Below are 18,745 nucleotides of genomic sequence, written 5' to 3'. Positions count from 1 at the left end.
TAGACACCAGGCATAGTTATAGAAATTTGGGTTTTGGTGAGCAAGTTTTGAACATTTGGTGTTGTTGGCATTTTGTTTTAGGAAGGATCCCTTTTTCTTAGGAGCCTGGTGTTTTAGCCTGGGTTCTGTGTGATGCTCCACTGGTCCTCCTTTCCCTCCTGATGCTATCCTAGTTCCAAGCAGTTACTATTTTTTTCTTTCCAAAAGTTCTTTTAAAATTTAATTTTTCATTTGTGTGTATGTGTGTACATATGTATACACTTGCTGTAGTATACATATGTGTATACATATGTGTGTATGTGTGTACATATGTATACACTTGCTGTAGTATACACGTGGAGGTCAGAGGACAACTTGTGGGAGGCTCTTTTCTCCTTTCACCAAGAGAGTTCTGGGGATCAAACTCATGTCATCATTCAGCCTTGGTAACAAGTGCCTTAACCCACTAACCCATCTCACTGGCCCTACAAAAGCTCTAGCCTACCTTGACAAAGGCTCAAGACCTTTACATAGTCTCTGGTTGTCCCAGCTTAGTTGACTGCTCTTTGTTTTGTTTTAGGATTTTGTGTATGTGTGTTTTGTTTGCATGTATGTAAGTGCACTATATGCAGCAGGTGTCCGGGGAGGCTAGAAGAAGCCATTGCATCTCCTGGAGCGAAGTTTCAGGTGGACGTGAGCTGCCATGTGTAAGAACAAGTGCTCTTAACCTCTGAGCCACTTCTCCAGCTCTGCAACTTTTATTTTAAAGTGTATTGCTTGAATGTATGCAAATGCATACAATGCCCATGAAGGCCAGAAGTGGGCAACAGATCCCCTGGAACTGGAGTTACAGGTGGTTATAAGCCATAGTGTTAGTGCTGGGAATCAAACCCTGATTCTCTCCAAGAGCAGCAAGAATTTGTAACCATTGAGCCACCTTTTTAAACCCAGATGACTGGATTTTAATTAAGCCCTCTTAAATACCATGGTCCTTCAATTACATTTCTCTTATCTGATGTATCATGTTTCTGGTTTCCATAGTATTTGAGCAAGATAAAAATTCAGCAGATAGAGAAAGACCGAGGAGAATGGGAGAGCCTGACACCAGAAGCCCGCCGAGAGAAAGAGGCTGGCCTGCAGATGTTTGGACAGCTGGCACGTTTCCATAACATCATGTCCAATGAAACAATTGGTACCCTTTCCTTCCTGACATCAGGTGAGAACTGACGTCTGCTTTCCCCAAGAAATGTAGGAATCAAGCTCTATTTCACTTAGGGGATCAGCCCAGCTAAAAATTAAAGAGTTAGAATCTGGGACTGGGAATGCAGCTCAGATAGAAGAGGGCTTGCCTGGCCTGCATGAAATCCTGCATGGTGGCACACACCTGTAATCCCAGCACTTTGGATGTTGAGGCAGGAGGATCAGAAGTTCCAGGTCACCCTCATCTACATAAGTTCCAGGACACTATGGGATACACAAGACCCTGTCCAGAGGAAAACTGGACTCTGGTGACAGTAACTTCCACATCTGAGAGTAAAACAAATTGGAAAAACTTCAAAAAGAATGATGGTGCCCATTACTGACATGCCAGAAAATATAAGTTGATAACACAGTTGGTTTCTTGAAGGAGCTGGGAGTGTAGCTTAGTGGTAGAATGCATGCTTAGTGAGTGTAAAAACACTAAATTGAATCCCTACTACCAAAAAAAGCTTTGTGAGGATGAGATAGCCATTAACGTGTGTGTCATATACACTGTACATTATATTATTCATATATATTCTGGAAAATATCTCCATCCTGGTTAAAGTAGGTTTCAAAAAGATACTTATTTCCACTCTCATTATAGCAACACTGCCCTGTTCAGTAACCACTTTCCAAATGTAGCTATCAAACATTTACAATATGGGTAGTCAGAATTAAAAGTATGCTATATTTGTAAAATCCATACTGTAAGAGTGTGTGTGTGTGTGTGTGTGTGAGAGAGAGAGAGAGAGAGAGAGAGAGAGAGAGAGAGAGAGAGAGAGAGAGAGAGAGAGAGAGAGAGAGAGAGAGAGAGAGATGAAAATATACATGGTGTAGCATCCTCCTGGGAAATGGAGACACAAGGACTCTGAGTCCCAGGCCAGCCTAAGCTACATAATGGCAGCCTATAGCAAATAACAATGAGAGAGGGAGAAGGATAAATAATTTTCATTCAGTGATTAAATTTAGTGTGATATGACAGCCAGAAAGTAGTGAAAGGAAACTCTCTATGAAAAACACAGAAATAGATTTTTAAAACTTTGTTGTTGTTGTTTGGTCTTTGTTTGTTCGTTTTTCAAGACAGGGTTTCTCTGTATAACTCTGGCTGTCCTGGAACTCACTCTGTAGAATGGACTGGTCTTGAACTCACAGGTCCACCTGCCTCTGCCTCCCAAGTACTGGGATAAAAGGCGTGCGCCACCACACCCAATTGCAATTTAAAAATTTTTTAAAGCTTCTTTTTAAAGCTTTATCAGGTCAGGGAAATAAGAGAAGATAAGGTGGCCACTTTAAACAGGGGCTGGAGAGATGGCTCAGCAGTTAAGAGCACTGGTTGCTCTTTCAGAGGTCCTGAGTTCAATTCCCAACACCCATATAACAGCTCACAACTGTCTGTAACTCCAATTCCAGGGGATCTGACACTCTCATACAGATATACATGTAGGCAAAATGCCAATGCTAGAGCAAGCGAGATGGTGGTAGTACACTCAGGAGGCAGAGGCAGGGCAGATCTATGTGAGTTCGAGACCAGCCTGGTCTACAAAGCGAGTTCCAGGACAGCTAGGACTGTTACACAGAGAAACCCTGTCTCAAAAAACCCAAATAAATAAATAAATTTTAAGTATTCAGCAAAAGGCTAAAACTAATACCCATTAAAGGGTAAAACTCTCCCATTAAAATGGAGCAAATAAGAAAATGAGATAGAGATAAGGAGAGAAAGGATGAGAAAAAGAATGGTGGACTTATTATGTAAAATGTGGGGCTCCTGGATAAAGGCATCTGCTACGAAGGCTGACAACCTGAGTTGGACCCCTGGGACCCACATTGTGGCAGGAGAGTACTGACTCTCACAGCTGTCCTCTGGCTTCCACACACTCACTGTAACACAGGCACACCAAAAAAAATTTTTAATGTTTTAACAGTGTTTATGTGTGGGTAGTAGCTTTTGTTTCCTTTCTGTTTGCTTGATTTTGGTTTTGTTTGCCTATATTTTCTTCACTAGAAATGTATTATGTAATTTTAAATCCTCAGAGGTCTCCAGTAAAATTAGATATAAGGGAAAAAAATTACTGATGGGTTGAGTTTTGTGACTTTGGCTTTTTTCCAGAGATCAAGTCACTGTTCGTGCACCCCTTCCTGGCTGAGCGCATTATCTCCATGCTGAACTACTTCCTGCAGCACCTGGTTGGCCCCAAGATGGGCGCTCTCAAAGTCAAGGACTTCAGCGAGTTTGACTTCAAACCTCAGCAGCTTGTATCAGACATCTGCACTATCTACTTAAATCTTGGGTATCTGAGATTGGCATTTAGGAAGCCATGGGGGGAGGTGCTAATGTTATGATAGCAGAATGGCTGGCTAGCTATTGTGTAAAAATAGTGGGAGAAGGATGGCTCACTCCTAGCTAATAAAGGAATCTTCCAAAGTTGTAGAGAGAAGATTTTACTTGATCCATGGGACATTGTTCAGGATCTCCAACGTTCTACCTTGATCTGTGCAAAGATAAACTTTCCTGGTTATACTACTGTTCGTTAAAGCATTTTTTTAGGGCCATAGAGCACTTCATAGAGACATCCTTGTAGAAAATTAGATGTGGTGGCACACACACCTTTACTCCCAGCACTCAGGAGCCAGAGGCAGGTGGATCTCTGAGTTTGATGCTAGCTAGATCTACAGAACAAGTTCCAGGACAGCCAGCCCTACACAGAGAAACTCTGTCTCAAAAAAAGTGAAAAAGAAGAGGCAGAATAAAGAAAGAAAATTAGATGTCAAGCCAGGGAGATAGCTTAGACAGTAAAATGCTTGCCAAACAAACATGATCATCTGAGTTCAGATCCCCAGCACCTACTTAAAAAGCTACATGTGAGAGGCAGGGCAGATCTCTGTAATCCCAATATTGGGGAAGCGAAAACAGGAGAATCCCTGAAGCTCACTGACCATCTATCTAGCCTGGGCAAGCTGATCAGTGAGAGACCATGTCTCAGAAAATAGTCTGGAAAGTAATTAAGACACCCAGCATTGACCTCTGGTCTCCATACATACACAAACACACTTATACATGCACATACATATACATACACCACATACAGAGATACACAACATAAATAAAATGCCTTTCTAGTCCGAACAAGCACTTATGACTTACAAGGGATGGAATGGTTGTTCTATAGCCCGTCTGCTGCCTCCACACTGCCTATGCACTGATGCGCCATCTCTTTCTAATGCTGACCATCTAGGGATGAGGAGAATTTCTGTGCCACTGTGCCCAAGGATGGACGTTCCTATTCTCCTACTCTCTTTGCACAGACAGTCCGAGTCCTGAAGAAAATCAATAAGCCTGGGAATATGATCGTGGCTTTCAGTAACTTGGCAGAGAGAATCAAGGTAAGGATGAGGACAGTTTGTTTTCTCATATGTTCAGTAAGAAATGCCATACTGTCACCTCAGCTCTGCTGCTTTTGCCCTATTTCCAGGAGAAAAGAGGTACTGCCTAGAGGCATTGGAAACAGGCACTTCCTCCTAGTCAGTTAATAATTGGGAACAGCCATCTTACTAAATAGTACCCTTCCAAGGGGGAATAAGAACAGAATTGAAGGAATTGAAGATGTGACTACCAGATGAAAAGAAAGTGGTTTCTTTTTTTTGGTTTTTTTTTTTTTTTTTTTTTTTTTTTTTTTGGTTTTACCAGACAGGGTTTCTCTGTATTGTTTTGGAGGCTGTCGGTCCAGCCCGGCCTTGAACTCACCGAGATCCACCTGCCTCTGCCTCCCGAGTGCTGGGGCTAAAGGCGTGCGCCACCACCACCCGGCCAAGAAAGTGTTTTTGTGAAGTCTTTCTTTAGACTTTTATGTCCCAGTGTTAGGAAAATTTTGAAAACCCAATGTTAATGCAAAATAACTTTTTGGAATAAAATTGAGGAAGAAGGACAAGACTTGCTGAGACATGGCTATAACCCAGCACTCACCCAGCTGAAGTAGGAATATTGCAAATTCAAGGCTAGTTTGGGCAACATAATGAGATCCTAACTTAAAATAAAAACTGAGTGAAGATAAGTAGTTCACAGACACTGGTTTATATTGCTTTTCTCTGTTCTCTACATCTCTGCTGGTTGTTGGTATAAACTGAATGCATTTTAGAAATTAAAATACTCCATTGTGCTCAGCTAATTCTTCTAGTTGGACGGTGGTAGAGCTCCATTAGAAATGGGGGGGAAAGGAAAGTACATAGCACAGAAATCTAATAGAAAACCTTCCAGGACATGCAATGGTGGCTCACATCTTTAACTAACCCAGCACTTGGGAGGCAGAGGCAGGTAGAATTCTCCAAAAACCAAAAAAGAAAACCTTCATTATTGATGTGTGCCTTTCCTTAGTGAGTTTTCTTTTCTTTCTTTCTTTCTTTTTTTTTTTTTTCTTTTTCTTTGAGCTGGGCTTGATGTTGGCCTAGGGCTTAGCCAGACACAGCCCTAAGAAAGTGAGTTACAGGATTAAATGCTGGAGGCACTCTTAAATTTCTATCAGAAACTGCTCTTCAGACACAGGCTGTGTGAGTGGCTCATTAATTATGCAGCTAACAGCCTCTGCCCCTTCCTCTTTCAAATCCCAGCATTCACAGCAGAGTGCTGACAGAAAGATGAGTTCTTTCTCCTGCTGACACTTGCACCCACTTCCAGCCATGACTCCCAGCAGCTGAGCCAACCTACAGCAGAACTATCTCTGCTTCCAAAATGTGTGTTTTGGGCTTGATGTTGAAAACAACAAAGTGGAGATCTGTCATCTCTGTGGATGGTTATTGATGACCAAAATTAAGGTGGAGTTACTGAGCAGTCGGGGAGCTGCACTGTGAGTTGAGCTTTAGAAACCAGCTGTTGTCGCCTTAGTCTCTTGCAGACCTCCAGCAACAGGAAGAGGAGACATATGCAGATGCCTGTGATGAGTTCCTGGATCCCATCATGAGCACACTGATGTCTGACCCCGTGGTGCTTCCATCTTCCAGAGTCACTGTGGACAGGTCCACCATTGCCAGGCATTTACTCAGGTATGCCCATCCACAGAACTGCCTCGGGAAACTGGATTAGCTTCCTTTGTACTCCCCCAGCCACTTAACACCGTATTTTGTACAGTGCCTAGTATAGATTCATTGGTGTAGCACTTTGATATCATCTGTTGTAAGGCTTGGAAGATTTACAAGATAACTCTGTTGAGAGGTACTGAACCTTACCTTACCTCTTTTCTCCGTAAGTAATCTTAGCCAGCTATGGTGGCAGGAGCCTGGAATTCCAGCACTTGGGAGATAGAAGCAGGAGGATTGCCATAACTTTGGAGCCAGTATGGTCTACATAGCAAGTCATATAGGCTAGCCAGAGCTACAAACACACAAAAATAAATTTAATCCATTTTATGAACTATATGAACATGAAGTATATCCTGGCCTGAAATTATTCTGATTTTAAATTATAAAGATGTCCAAAAAGGGAAAATAAGAACAACAACAACAAATGCAAAAAACAAACAAAACTACAAATGGTGACTTAGGATATCGCAGTTACTAGAATCTCTGACTTGAAATCTAAAGGCTGATGACAAAGATACCATTTTAAATTTTTTTTTTTTTTTTTTTTTTTTGGTTTTTCGAGACAGGGTTTCTCTGTGGCTTTGGAGGCTGTCCTGGAACTCACTTTGTAGACCAGGCTGGCCTCGAACTCACAGAGATCCGCCTGCCTCTGCCTCCCGAGTGCTGGGATTAAAGGCATGCGCCACCAACGCCCGGCCCATTTTAAAATTTTTTAAATTTATATATTTTACTTATGTATATGAGTATTTTGCTTGCATGTTTGTAGGTGTATCATGGGTGTGACTGGTGCCCAGGTCAGAAAAAGACATTGACTCCCTTGAAACTGGCATTACAGATAGTTGTGAAACTCCATATAGATACTGGTAAATGAATCCAGGTCCTCTGGAAGTCAATGCTCTTACCAGTAGGCCATCTCTGGCCCCCACTAGAATCAATATCTGAGTGGCAGTGTTAGATATAGTTTATTACTAGGCAGAGAGACAGGGGAGTTGAAGATTTGAGAATCACACCTTTCTCATTTCCTTCATTCTAACCCCGTTAGCATCTGACTCCCAAGTCACAGTGCACCATGGCACGAGACTCAGGGCAAGGAGATGCTTAGGTATTCTATATTAGAACTTTCCAGAGTAACTCACTTTCCACTCTTCTCTTGTTCTAGTGACCAAACAGATCCTTTTAACCGTAGTCCCCTTACCATGGACCAGATTCGGCCAAACACAGAACTCAAAGAAAAAATTCAGCGGTGGCTTGCAGAGAGGAAGCAACAAAAGGAGCAACTTGAATAAATACTGTGAACTAAACAACGCAAACCAGCCCCAGGGTGGAAACAGTTGTTTGTGGGTTCTCTCTTTCTGACGCTGATCCTTTCTTCTTTCTTTCTTCCTTCCTTCCTTTCTTCCTTTCTTTTGTTTTGGTTTTTGGTTTTGGTTATTTTATTCTTTGTTGTTTTTCCTTTATAAATTAGAAAACTGTTCTTGTGCAAATTATGGTACTTAAGATTGTTAAGACCTTGTCTCCTAGGAAATTCTTTTCACAACATCTTCATAAATCATCACTAATTTTCAGCCTTGGTTTTCCTATTCCTCTTGTTTCCTTTCCTACCCTAAATTATAATAAGTTCAACTACAAAAATGTCATGCCACTTTATTCTTTCCCTTCCCAAGTACTGTTCAGATATTTTTTAGTGAGCACTGCTTTTAAGTCTATGTCAGCTACTTCTGTCATAGCTGATAGTATCCAAAACCCTGTCATCCTGTGTATCTGCTGGCCCATCTGTCCTTACTATAGCTCTGTAATGTTACAGAGCAACTTTCCAGATAAATGCAAATACCTTAGTGTGGGCTGATGGATAAGATGGGAGGAACATTACACGACTTCTGTTGGTATCTCTTAATTTTGTATTATCTTGTGACTTAAAGATACCATCACAAACACTCCCATGAGGTTGTCACCACCAAAACTTAGCTGCACAGCCTTTTAGTGAGGGACAGTAAAGGGTGAAACTTCCAGTAAGAGAATAAGTGAGGAGCTCTTGGTGCCCTTTTCTCTTATGTGCCCCAAGGACTAGGCCTGGGTAAAATAGGCAATAAATAGTATATCTATGACTGTGTTAATTTAGGCCCCACTAATGCAATATATCTCAGTGTGTATGTGTCATACACACAGATACTGTACCCTTCGTTTATTGGTCTCATGAACTGAGTACCACATTATATTGTGTCCTCTGTGATAAAATGTATGTGGTATGTGGCAATGTCTTCTCACATATTCATTCTAATTGGGTAAAATTGTAAAACTAAAATGTATATAGCTAATATTTTGGCTGTGACATGGCTCCTAAGAGCTAGCTGCTTCTAATCCAGCCTTAGTGTATCAATTACCAAAGTAGAGACTGAAGCAAAATCTTGTCCACAAGCCATTTTAAATATCCCTTTAGCTCGGGGTAGTTCATAAGTGGTTTAACCCTATTTCTACAACCATTTTGCTTAACATGCTATGAGAGGCTCAGTCCTCTACAGGATGTTTTTATATCAGTATCGGTCTCAGCTCAGAGGTGTAAAGGACAAGAAAAGGAGATTGTGGCTTCCTTTACAGAAGTTTAATGTTAGCCACAGCCTGTCATACACAGAAGCAAGGTTTCAGTATTCCAACACAGGTTGCAATATGCAGTCCTTATGTATTTTCTGGTGGTGTCAACTGGAAAACCTCTGATCAGAGAGGGCCTCCCACTCTGCTGTTAAATAAACGTTAGCTGTTGCTGTGCTTGTCTGTGAACAGGGAAGCCTAGGACACACTTGGAAAGGCCAAATTGTTAAGATAGACTCCATGCACCTGGTTGACAGGATTGCTTTTCTTTAAATGAACTTCATTTCTATATGTATTATTCTCCTTTCCCTCTCTGGGGATGAACTGCATTTGAAATAAGCTTGTACCTACTGCATTTGTTTTCCCAAAGCTAGTGTGGTAGAGTGTTTTAATTTGAAAAAGAGGAAAAACCAGAGTTTTGCAGGTGAAAACTGAAGGAAAATGGGTACAAAACCTCCAAAGACAGCTGTTTCCAGCAGCTTTCTAGCTAATGAATGACCTATATGCTGCCTCTAGTGTCCATCTGTATTGTATTTCTGAACTGAACCTTCCGATTGTAAGCTTTTTTTGGCGCGTTTGTGTTCCGTTTTGTTTTTAAGCTCTCCCAGTACTTTTCTATGGATGACTGCAGCACTGACGCTGCTGAGTCCCTTTATCACAAAGCAAGTGTGTAGGGTAGCTTCAGGCCACTATTAGTGAGGAAGCCAAATGTCCTCTGTGCCTTCTTTCTTTCTGTGAGCTAACTTAAAGACGTCCAGAAAAAGGAACCTCTGGAGACTCCCATCCTGTCTAACAAGATGCCACATATATGCATTTGCACAGGTAAAGGGGTGTCTTGTCTGGAACTCAGCAGCAGCTGTAGATCTGTTAAGACTCCCTGACATAAGTAGTTCTACGTGATGACTTTGCTGGAGTATGAAAGGAAAGTGAAGACTTCGGCCAGTTCTGGTATTGCTCATAACTGACCAAGAGGCTAATACTAAACTTGGAAGATTATTTAGGGTTCAAGCAGCGTTTGTTTGTTGAATATGGCTATCCATGGGTATGTGAAAATTGGAGGAAACTTAAGAAGTAGTCTAATGGTGTGGGTGAAGGTGCCAGGTGCTGTTCAGTACCACACTCTACAAAAGTTCCATTACATTTTTTTATTCTGGTTGCTGAGCAGCCATTGGGCAAAGCCTAAGACTACTGGGTACCTTTACAAGCCAGGCTGATGCTGCACCATTGTCATGTGAGGAAATAGTGTACATGTTCTAACTGCTAAACTGGTAAGGAACCTAGTGACAGAAAATAAAGAACAAAACAACAAAAAGGTTGACAGATATCAAACTCGATCAACTATATTTGAAACATTCCAGGAAGGTTACTTCTTGTCAAACTTGCCTGGGGGTGTTTGTTCAAAACCTGTATTTAATAAATGAGCACCTGACTTACCACCTTTGTTATCCCTTTATTACAGTATTAAAAGCCAGCGGCAGCCTGGTGTGGTGGTGTATGCCTGTAATCCCAGCTGCTGATTGGTAGGAGGAATGGAGAGCAAGGCCTGCCGGGGCTACCTAGTGAATTCAAGGCCACCCAACTTAATTCTTTTTCTTTTTCTTTTTCAAGGCAGGGTTTCTCTGTGTAACCTTGGGTGTCCTGGAACTTGCTCTGTTGTCCAGGCTGGCTTCAAACTCACAGAGATCTGCCTGCAGTGCTCCACTACTGCCTGGTTTAAACTAAAATTTAAAGGGGATATAGCTCAATGGTAGAGAGCTTGCCTAGCATAATACACATTGCTAAATTCAATCGCAGTACCATCACCATGGAAAGAAAGGGGGGAAAAGCTAGTGACATTTCAAAAGTCCCTCTGAAAAGCTACAGGGTTTTGCCACTCTTTAAACAAGGTACTAGCAAATGTGTGTAACCTGACTGGCCTAATCTGCCTCACCACAGACCTCTCTACAGGGCCCCGGGGGCTATCCTAAGAAGAAGAGTCTCAAGGATAGTTTTTTTCTAATTTGCTCCCTTATGGCTTCACTTTATCCAGCCTAAACACAAGGCCCTTTAATAATTTGCTGCCATGTCCTCATCCCGTTTATATGCCTGCCCAAGATGCAGAATCTCAGCCTAGGTTATTTGAAAATTACTCTCTGCTCTGATATCTAAACTACAGGCAACTGCTGGATGAAAATAACAAGTCTTTAGAGTACTGGGACCACACACTGGTTGGTTCTACCTGCCCAGCAACTCTGCTCTGTGTCCATAAGATATTCTGAAATTTAGCCTCTCACCGAAATTCTTTCTTCTTCCATTTACCTTTCACATTCAGGTGGCATCCATCAGCTTCCTGACTTTGAAACTTTTCTCCCATCACCCCACTCAAGGAAAGGGTCCCACCATTCCCAAACATTCCCATCTTTGTTGCTGTCTTGCAGTTCCTGGCAATTCCCCTTCTCTAACTTCAGTTTCTCTTAAGTTCCACATTCCCCATGGGCTGTCTGACTTGCATTCACTTCCATATTTCTTCACCGATGCAATCTGGCTTCTAAGATTTTGGAACTATTTCTAGTTAATATCACAGATGTTCATATTGATAATTAGCTTGCCTATCTTTTCCCCAGAATATATAGTCTTACCCTGTAGTCCAGACTGGCCTGAAACTCCCAATCCTCAGGCTCTTGTATGCTGGGATCTCATGGGTTTCACCACACAAATAATCTTTCCTGCCTTAATTTGAAATCAATATCTAAGGCAGTTTGTCTCTTCTTCATTGAAATGCTCTTGACTCCTTAATCCCACTTCTAATTTTTCTTTCTACCTAACCATCCCATTAGTTTTACTTCTAATACGAAGGCCTCTCCAGAACTTCTGTTCTCATAAAATGTCACTTTGCTACATTGGTTTTTTTTTTGTTTGTTTGGTTTGGTTTTGGTTTTTTTCCCTATCATGTCCAAGTTCCAACCCTTTGGAATTTTTGGAGTTTTTTTACACATCAAGGATCTCTAGGTCGCCAGCCAGTGGTGGCGCACGCCTTTAATCCCAACACTCGGGAGGCAGAGGCAGGCGGAGTTCGAGGCCGGGCTGGTCTGACAGCCTCCAAAACAAAACAGAGAAACCCTGTCTCGTAAAAAAAAAAAAAAAAAAAAAAAAAATCTCTAGGTCTACCCAGATCAGCACTTTGCCTGATCTTATGTTCCTCTCTGTGTTTATCTTACAACTCCGATACTCCTTATATGACCATTTAGGAATCTCGGGTCTCTAAGGGGACAATACCCAAAGCGTTCACCGAATTCCAAAATGCCTGACATAGTGTATACCCTCAATACATGTGACTTTCTTCCTCCTGTCCGCATAACTCCATGTGGCTTGTTTGGAAAACCGGGATTGGATTCCAATTCTAATATTGGCTGCGGCATAAAATGAGATTATAAAAGGTCAGTTATAAGAAGTAGTTGATTCGGTGAGTCAGTCTGTTGACTTGGATTATGTGACGCCTACATGGTCCCTTAAAGCTCTTATTTGGCCTTGGCCCTGCCATGCCTCTAAAACAAACATATCAGCCCACGAGCATCTCACGACGCCCTGCGACCTCGCTTTCCATGGTCACTGAAAATCTACGAAACTGCCGCAAGCCAAAGTGGAGATGAAGCTAAGAAAATTAATGACGCATGCGCATTTCCTTACCTCAACAATCTTCCGGGCCGCCATGAATGGCTGCCCCAAGCAATGCCTGTTTCCCGAAGAATTGTACTATTCTCCACATGCTCTCTTACTTCATCTTTTCATATCTACATTTAATTAGTAATGCACAAAATAAACGGACCAATTATGTTCCACAAACACGGAAGGGATACCTATATATTTTGAACAGGCATAGAGAGGGGCAGCCTGACCTTGGAAGTGGGGCAGGGGGCCTGCCACGGGTCCTTTCGAGGGTGACATTCAGCCGGCGGTGCGAGGAGACGGACCTTCCACCCTAGGCCATGGCCAAGTTCGTCCGTAACTTCGCGGAGAAGGCCCCGGCGCTAGTAAGCGGTGAGCGGCGGCCCTGGGCAGGCGCGCGAGGGGAAGGAGTGTGCTGTGGGCACCAAGGGGCCCGCGGGCGTCGGGAGGGCCGCCGGGAGGTCGCCGGAAGGCTTCAGCCTCGCCCAGCTGCACCCGGCTTCTTAGGGCGCACAAGCTGTTGGGCCCTGACCGCGACAGGGAGGGAGGGTCGGGTGGAGAAGCCCCGCTTCACTCCGCCGCGAACGCCATGAGTTCGCCATGAGGCCCCCCTTCCCCTTACCGTGCTTGGAGAACTGGGAAGGGGAGGGCGGAAACAAGGAAAAGGTCGCGCGTCCGGCCTCGCTAGGTGGTCTGGATCTCAGCAAAATATTTGGAAGTCATCAGGAAATTTTGAAGACGGATAACCTTTGAAAGTTGTGATTGCTTACCGTGCCTCGGTCAGATCCTAGAGAAGTCTGCGTCCGGCGAAGGGAAATTGGAACGTAGGGATGACTCTTCCCAACCCGGTCCGCGGAGAAAGCGAAGCCTGTTAACAGTCGTCTTTATCGTGGTGGCTTGGCATTCGTGAGGCTGTTTGAAAAGACTGGTAGACCGCTGTATCTCAGATGAACACTGAATAGTCACAAACCTGCATAGTATATCCTGTCGGTGCAGTTCTTTTCTGAGTAACGGATTATTCATTGTGTTTCTGAAGCGGGAGGTGAAAATAGCGATCTTTAAAAATCATGTAGTGCTTTTGAGCTTGTCTTGCTGTGTTTGGATGGTTAGTAATTCGTTTTCTCCTCCCCTTCATCACCAGCCGAACAATAATGAGCTATTGAAGATCGTAGAATGCCAGACTCTATATTGGAGTTCCTCCTACAGAACTGCTAGTAAGCAGTTTTCCACATTTTCCCAAAGAATTTCTTGTTCTCATCTTTAACTTTACTAAGATCAGACTATCCGTTGCAGACTGCTAAAATTTTGTTTGTTTCTGTTTTTCAAGACAGGGTTTCTCTGCATAGCCCTGAGTGTCCTGGAACTGTCTCTGTAGACCATGCTGGCCTCGAACCCAGATCTGCCTGCCTCTTCCTCCCAAGTGCTGGGGTTTTTATTTTTTAACAGTTTCGTACATTTATATAATGAATTTTAGTCTTTTCACACATGCATATCATTCCCCTTCCTTTCCTGGACCTCTTGTCAGCAAGTCCACCTCCTACCTTCACCCCACCCCCCAAGAATGTTATTTTACAATGACATAATGGTGGTGACCAGCCTGATGTCGTCTTTTGTGTCTGCATCCATTCTTTAGAAACAAGTAACCAGAGCAGGGGGGTTTTCTGTTAGAGTGGTGAGTGGGTCCATCTTCTACATAGACCAAGTGGAATTCTGTTAGAAAGATCTGTCTTGTCAACTGGGTGTTGGTGGCCCACACCTTTAATCCCAGCACTTAAGAGGCAGAGGCAGGTGAATTGCTGTGAGTTCGAGACCAGCCTGGTCTACAAGGGCTAGTTCCAGGACAGCCTCCAAAGCCACAGAGAAACTCTGTCTGGAGGGGAGATCTGTCTCATCTCCATTTCTTTTTTTCATTTTGTTCCCCCTTTTTTTTTTCAGTTGTACATTGTACTGGCTCATTTAAATTTGTTTCGTGCATCTCATATCTAATTCTGTGTCATTTATTGCTGAGATTGTACCATCCTTGGCCATCTGTAGATCTCTCAAGTGGTACCACTGCCCCCTTTAACGTGTCTCCTTATCTTTTTAGTTCTACATGATGAATCATCTTTTCATTTTCTCCGCCCAGCCTTAGAATTGGCCATTTCTCAAAAAAAAACCCTAGTTCCTTTTATTAAATAATGGGAATTTACACATCGCCATCGTGGTACTGGGTTTTTTCTTTGCTGCTGGAGTCCATTTTAAAGTTCTCTCAGTAAGCAATTTCATTTACTGTAATAAAACACCAAAGGGGGGGTGAGTATTTCATGTTTAGTGTGAAATCCTTGATCTAGGGAAATCAGGGCAGGAACCTGGAGCCAGGAACTGAAGTGGAGATTATGGAAGGATGCTGTTTTATTGGCTTGCTCCCCATGGCTTATTCAGTCTCCTTTTATAGCACCCAGAACCACCAGCCCAGGGGTGGTACCATACTAGGTGAGCTGAGCCCTCTCAGATCAATCACCAATCAAGAAAATGCACCACAGGCCAAACTAGTAGGGGCATCTTCTCAATTAAGGTTCTTTCTTACGAAACAACTCTAGGTGTGTCAAGTTGACACAAAGCTAGCCAACGCAACAGATATTCAGACACATACTTACGTATTTGCATGTTAGTCTGTGTAGGTAAATAATTGGGTCTGGGACTGGAGAGATGGCTCAGTAGTTAAGAGCACTTGTTGCTCTTACGGTTTCTTTTGTTTGTTTGTCTTTTGTATTTTTCCAGATGGGTTTCTCTGTGTAGCTCTGGCTGTCCTGGAACACACTCTGTGGACTAGGCTGGCCTCAAACTCAGAGATCCACCTGTCTCTGACTCCCAAGTATTGTGATTAAAAGCATGTACACATGCATGAACACACACACACACACAAACATACACGACTACTTTTACGGTTTCTATATGTGTTTCTCTCAGTTTGTGTCTCTCTGTCTCTGTCCCACAACTTCAGTCCTGGACTTTGCATGTGCTCTACCACTGAGCTACATCTCCAGACTCTGTGCTGATTTTGTCGTTATTTCTCCTGCTGAATTCATTGATTTGAAATAGTGAATATGTCAAGAAATTTCAAATTAGTAGCAGATTCTAGGGGTTTGGTTGGTTGGATGGTTGTGGTTTTTTCGAGGCAAGGTTTTCCTGTTGTAGCCCTGGCTGTCCAGGAACTCGCTCTGTAGACCAGGCTGACCTTGAACTCAAAGCTCTGCCTGCCTCTACCCCCAAGTGCTAGGATCAAAGGTACACACCACCACCACCACCCAGTGCGGTCTAGTTTCGATTGCTCTTACCAATACATCTAAGTTTTATTTGTATTATGAGTACAGTGTTTGAAAGGGGGTGCAACTGTGTGCTAGTGAGAGATTTAATCCAGCATATATTGCTAAAGATACCAAAAATGGATACTAATTGGTATAATTTCATCTGGACTTGTGACCAATATTGTGATGAGCCTCAATCTCATTGTTAAAAGGATGCTATTCTACATAGCTTCTTCCCTTTCTAGACTCCTCTTCAAAATCTGGTGTTTCTATAAAGAAAAATGAATAAATTGCTTTATCTTTGTTTTCAGATTAGGGACTAGTAACTTTACAGTTAGAGTTGCCATTCAGAGGTGACTAAGTACTCTAGCTGGCCACTAGTGAGTCCTGGCGTAATTGACTGCTCAGTTGAGTGTCTCTGTGTGACACAGGTGTCTGCATCTTTAAAACCCTCTTGTTACCCAGGAGCAGCAGCTCTGACTTCTCAACACTGGCTGTGCATTCGGTCCAAGCAGTGAGTGTATGTGATACATGAATAAATATTTGTGTCCAGCCCACACATCTGCTTCTTTCTATCTCTAGTGAGTTCATCCTGGGTTTTTTGTTTTGTTATGTTTTATTTTCCAGCTGCCGTGACTTACTCGAAGCCTCGTTTGGCCACATTTTGGTACTACGCCAAGGTTGAACTGGTTCCCCCAACCCCTGCTGAACTCCCTGCAGCTATTCAGAGTGCAAAAAAAATAATTCAAAGTGCTAAAACTGGTAGCTTCAAACAGCTTACAGTTAAGGTAACTATGGGCTATGAAAAAGTATGTTTGTGATAGAAAAATGTCTTCCCTGGGGATTCTTTCAGTTCTTTTGATTAATATATGTATTTTCAAATGAGGCGGAATCCAACATAATGAGAGATAATCTGTTTTTTGGCTGCCAAGAAAAGACATTTTCTTTTCTCATTTTGTAGTCTATATAGAAATAATTCAGCTATTCTTTGTCTTGGTCTAGTTGTGGTCTTAGAGCAAAAGGGTGATCATCTTGAATAACTGGCAGCCTTGATTTCCTTCCTAATATTAGCTGATATATTATAATCTAATGGCTGCCTTTTTGGTTTGTTTATTTTGTTTTCGTTCTAGAATTATCCTCATTTTGGCCAAAGACCTTTGTAATTATTAGGCAGAACAAAGAATCCAAAATCTGGGTTTTCAAATTGCATGTAGATTAAAGGCCACAAGAATTGGAACTTGACTTTTAAGTTCTAGTTCTAGTAACTACTGGGGCTAGAGCCCTCACCTGGAGAGTGGGTGACAGGAGACTTATAGTGACCTCTGGTGTTGCTGAATAGGAAATGACCTCTTGTTAATAATAGTAAAATCGCCCCCGGTGGTGGCGCCCGCCTTTAATCCCAGCACTCGGGAGGCAGAGGCAGGCAGATCTCTGTGAGTTCGAGGCTGGGCTGGACTGACAGCCTCGAAAACAATACAGAGAAACCCTGTCTCGTAAAAACCAAAAAAAAAAAAAATAGTAGTAGTTAAGTCAACCAGTTCATTTGTGGGAAGGTGTTTTTTCCAACTAGAGTTTCTAGATCCAAGTTTGCTTGAATGAAACCATGCTTTCTAGAACCATGTGTGGTTGGGTTTTTCCCCCTTTGGGGTTGGGGGGGGTCAGAAATAAAATAAATATTGAATACTTGGAAAGAATTTAACCAAATCATAGTAAATAAAAATGAAATAAATGGGATATAAATGGGAAGAAGCCAGAGTTCTTCATTGTTGATGGACAAATCTTCCTATGAATGCCCTGTCTAATGTGTGGGCCACTTCCAGGATGTGGGTTGTTTTAGGGCCCATAAAGTGTCTCATAAACTAATAATGAAAGGGTTAAGCCTGTTCAGGTCTTTAAAAATTCCTTTGAAAGAATTTATAAGCTCAGGCCCATTTACCTTACAAAATTGAAAGTTCTTAGAAGTTGAACATCAGTAATTCCTGACTTTGGCTAAAACTGTTACGTAATTTGGAATAGCATCCTTATATTCTCTATCAATCCTGAGAGAGAATAGTTTCAAATATGTGGTGGGTCTTTTGTTTGTTTTTTGAAGAACCTTAACATTTGTGCTCTTTGTTTTCCAGGAAGCTATGCTGAATGGTTTGGTCGCCACTGAGGTGTGGATGTGGTTTTATATCGGAGAGATCATAGGCAAACGTGGCATCATAGGCTATGATGTTTGAAGGCTGATCTTTAACGTCTGATTTTATTTGAGTTTTTATTTGAATGTTCTTGAACCACATGTAATGAGACTGCTATCTGAATAAAATACTAGCTGTCGAGTAGCAGTGTTTTTCTCTGTCAAATACTGGGTGGATGGCCATAGTTTTTCCTGATGGTAAGCTGAGTTTTCTTTGGCCTTTGTTACGTTGGTACAGTTTTAACCTGAAATTAGAAAAAATGGGTGTGAATATATTCACATGGTATATAATACACGATGATAAAAATTTAATTCAAAGGTTTAAAACATTATTAGCCACTCATAGTAGCCCACATTTTAAAGCCAAGCAGTTGGGAGGTAGATTTGGGAGATCACAACAGATTTGAAGACAAGTTTGTCTGCATAGTTCCAGACAGCCATGATTATACAATGAAACTCTCTTTAAAAAGAGAGACACCAAAAATTTAAGCAGATATAGTGGCATACACCCAGCAACTGAAAAAGCTATTGTAAAATCACTTAAGGAGTTTAAAGCCAGCCTGAACATATAATGAGACTTTGTCTCAAAAGGAGATGTAGAGGAGGGGCAAGAGTTTAAGGTCATCTTGGGCATATGACACCTCATCTAACAGTAATAACAAAAAAGAAAATTGGATTATTTTTCTCAACAACTCTGTAAAAATGTTGGGGTACTTTTCAATGTGAATATTTGCCTCAAGAAAGAGTAGTAGGGGAA

At 42.1% G+C, this 18,745-nt stretch overlaps 3 protein-coding genes and 1 long non-coding RNA gene across 6 annotated transcripts in view; 3 read left to right on the top strand and 1 right to left on the bottom strand.

Moving 5' to 3' along the window:
- Ube4a (ubiquitination factor E4A) overlaps positions 1-10,311 on the top strand; it is a 41,551-nt gene extending 31,240 nt beyond the window's left edge. For all 3 annotated transcript variants that reach the window (XM_013112929.3, XM_021226748.2, XM_005069453.4), the window contains 5 exons: positions 1,021-1,195; positions 3,329-3,509; positions 4,455-4,602; positions 6,098-6,255; positions 7,451-10,311. In XM_013112929.3, the coding sequence (XP_012968383.1) occupies positions 1,021-1,195; positions 3,329-3,509; positions 4,455-4,602; positions 6,098-6,255; positions 7,451-7,577 (789 nt within the window). In that variant the 3' untranslated portion in view covers positions 7,578-10,311. The remainder of the gene's footprint in view (positions 1-1,020; positions 1,196-3,328; positions 3,510-4,454; positions 4,603-6,097; positions 6,256-7,450) is intronic.
- The window catches only part of LOC101835839 (phosphatidylinositol N-acetylglucosaminyltransferase subunit A-like), a 35,871-nt gene extending 23,038 nt beyond the window's left edge, over positions 1-12,833 (bottom strand). Inside the window, exon 1 of the mRNA XM_040730267.1 lies at positions 12,753-12,833. The gene's annotated coding sequence lies outside the window, so the exon portion shown is untranslated. The remainder of the gene's footprint in view (positions 1-12,752) is intronic.
- Positions 12,739-18,133, top strand: Atp5mg (ATP synthase membrane subunit g). Its single transcript, XM_005069451.4, has 3 exons — positions 12,739-12,894; positions 16,437-16,597; positions 17,933-18,133. The coding sequence occupies exons 1-3, from the start codon at positions 12,843-12,845 to the stop codon at positions 18,029-18,031; spliced, it is 312 nt and encodes a 103-aa protein (XP_005069508.2). The 5' UTR covers positions 12,739-12,842; the 3' UTR covers positions 18,032-18,133.
- On the top strand, positions 13,523-16,361 carry LOC121133563. Its single transcript, XR_005870448.1, has 2 exons — positions 13,523-13,736; positions 16,241-16,361. It is a non-coding gene; the product is annotated as an uncharacterized LOC121133563 (long non-coding RNA).
- Positions 18,134-18,745: the final 612 nt, after the last annotated feature.

The sequence above is a fragment of the Mesocricetus auratus genome, unplaced genomic scaffold, assembly GCF_017639785.1.
Source record: "Mesocricetus auratus isolate SY011 unplaced genomic scaffold, BCM_Maur_2.0 Super-Scaffold_100022, whole genome shotgun sequence".
In the NCBI taxonomy this organism is placed as follows: domain Eukaryota; kingdom Metazoa; phylum Chordata; class Mammalia; order Rodentia; family Cricetidae; genus Mesocricetus; species Mesocricetus auratus.
The sequence above is the reverse complement of the archived record's forward strand: the minus strand, read 5'-3'. Positions and strand labels throughout refer to the sequence as shown.

Excerpts from the sequence above, each read along its gene's own strand:
- Atp5mg (XM_005069451.4), top strand. The coding sequence starts at position 12,843 with ATGGCCAAGTTCGTCCGTAACTTCGCGGAGAAGGCCCCGGCGCTAGTA. Across the intron at positions 12,895-16,436 it reads GGCCCCGGCGCTAGTAAGCG|CTGCCGTGACTTACTCGAAG; the intron begins GTGAGCGGCGGC and ends TTTATTTTCCAG. Across the intron at positions 16,598-17,932 it reads TCAAACAGCTTACAGTTAAG|GAAGCTATGCTGAATGGTTT; the intron begins GTAACTATGGGC and ends TTTGTTTTCCAG.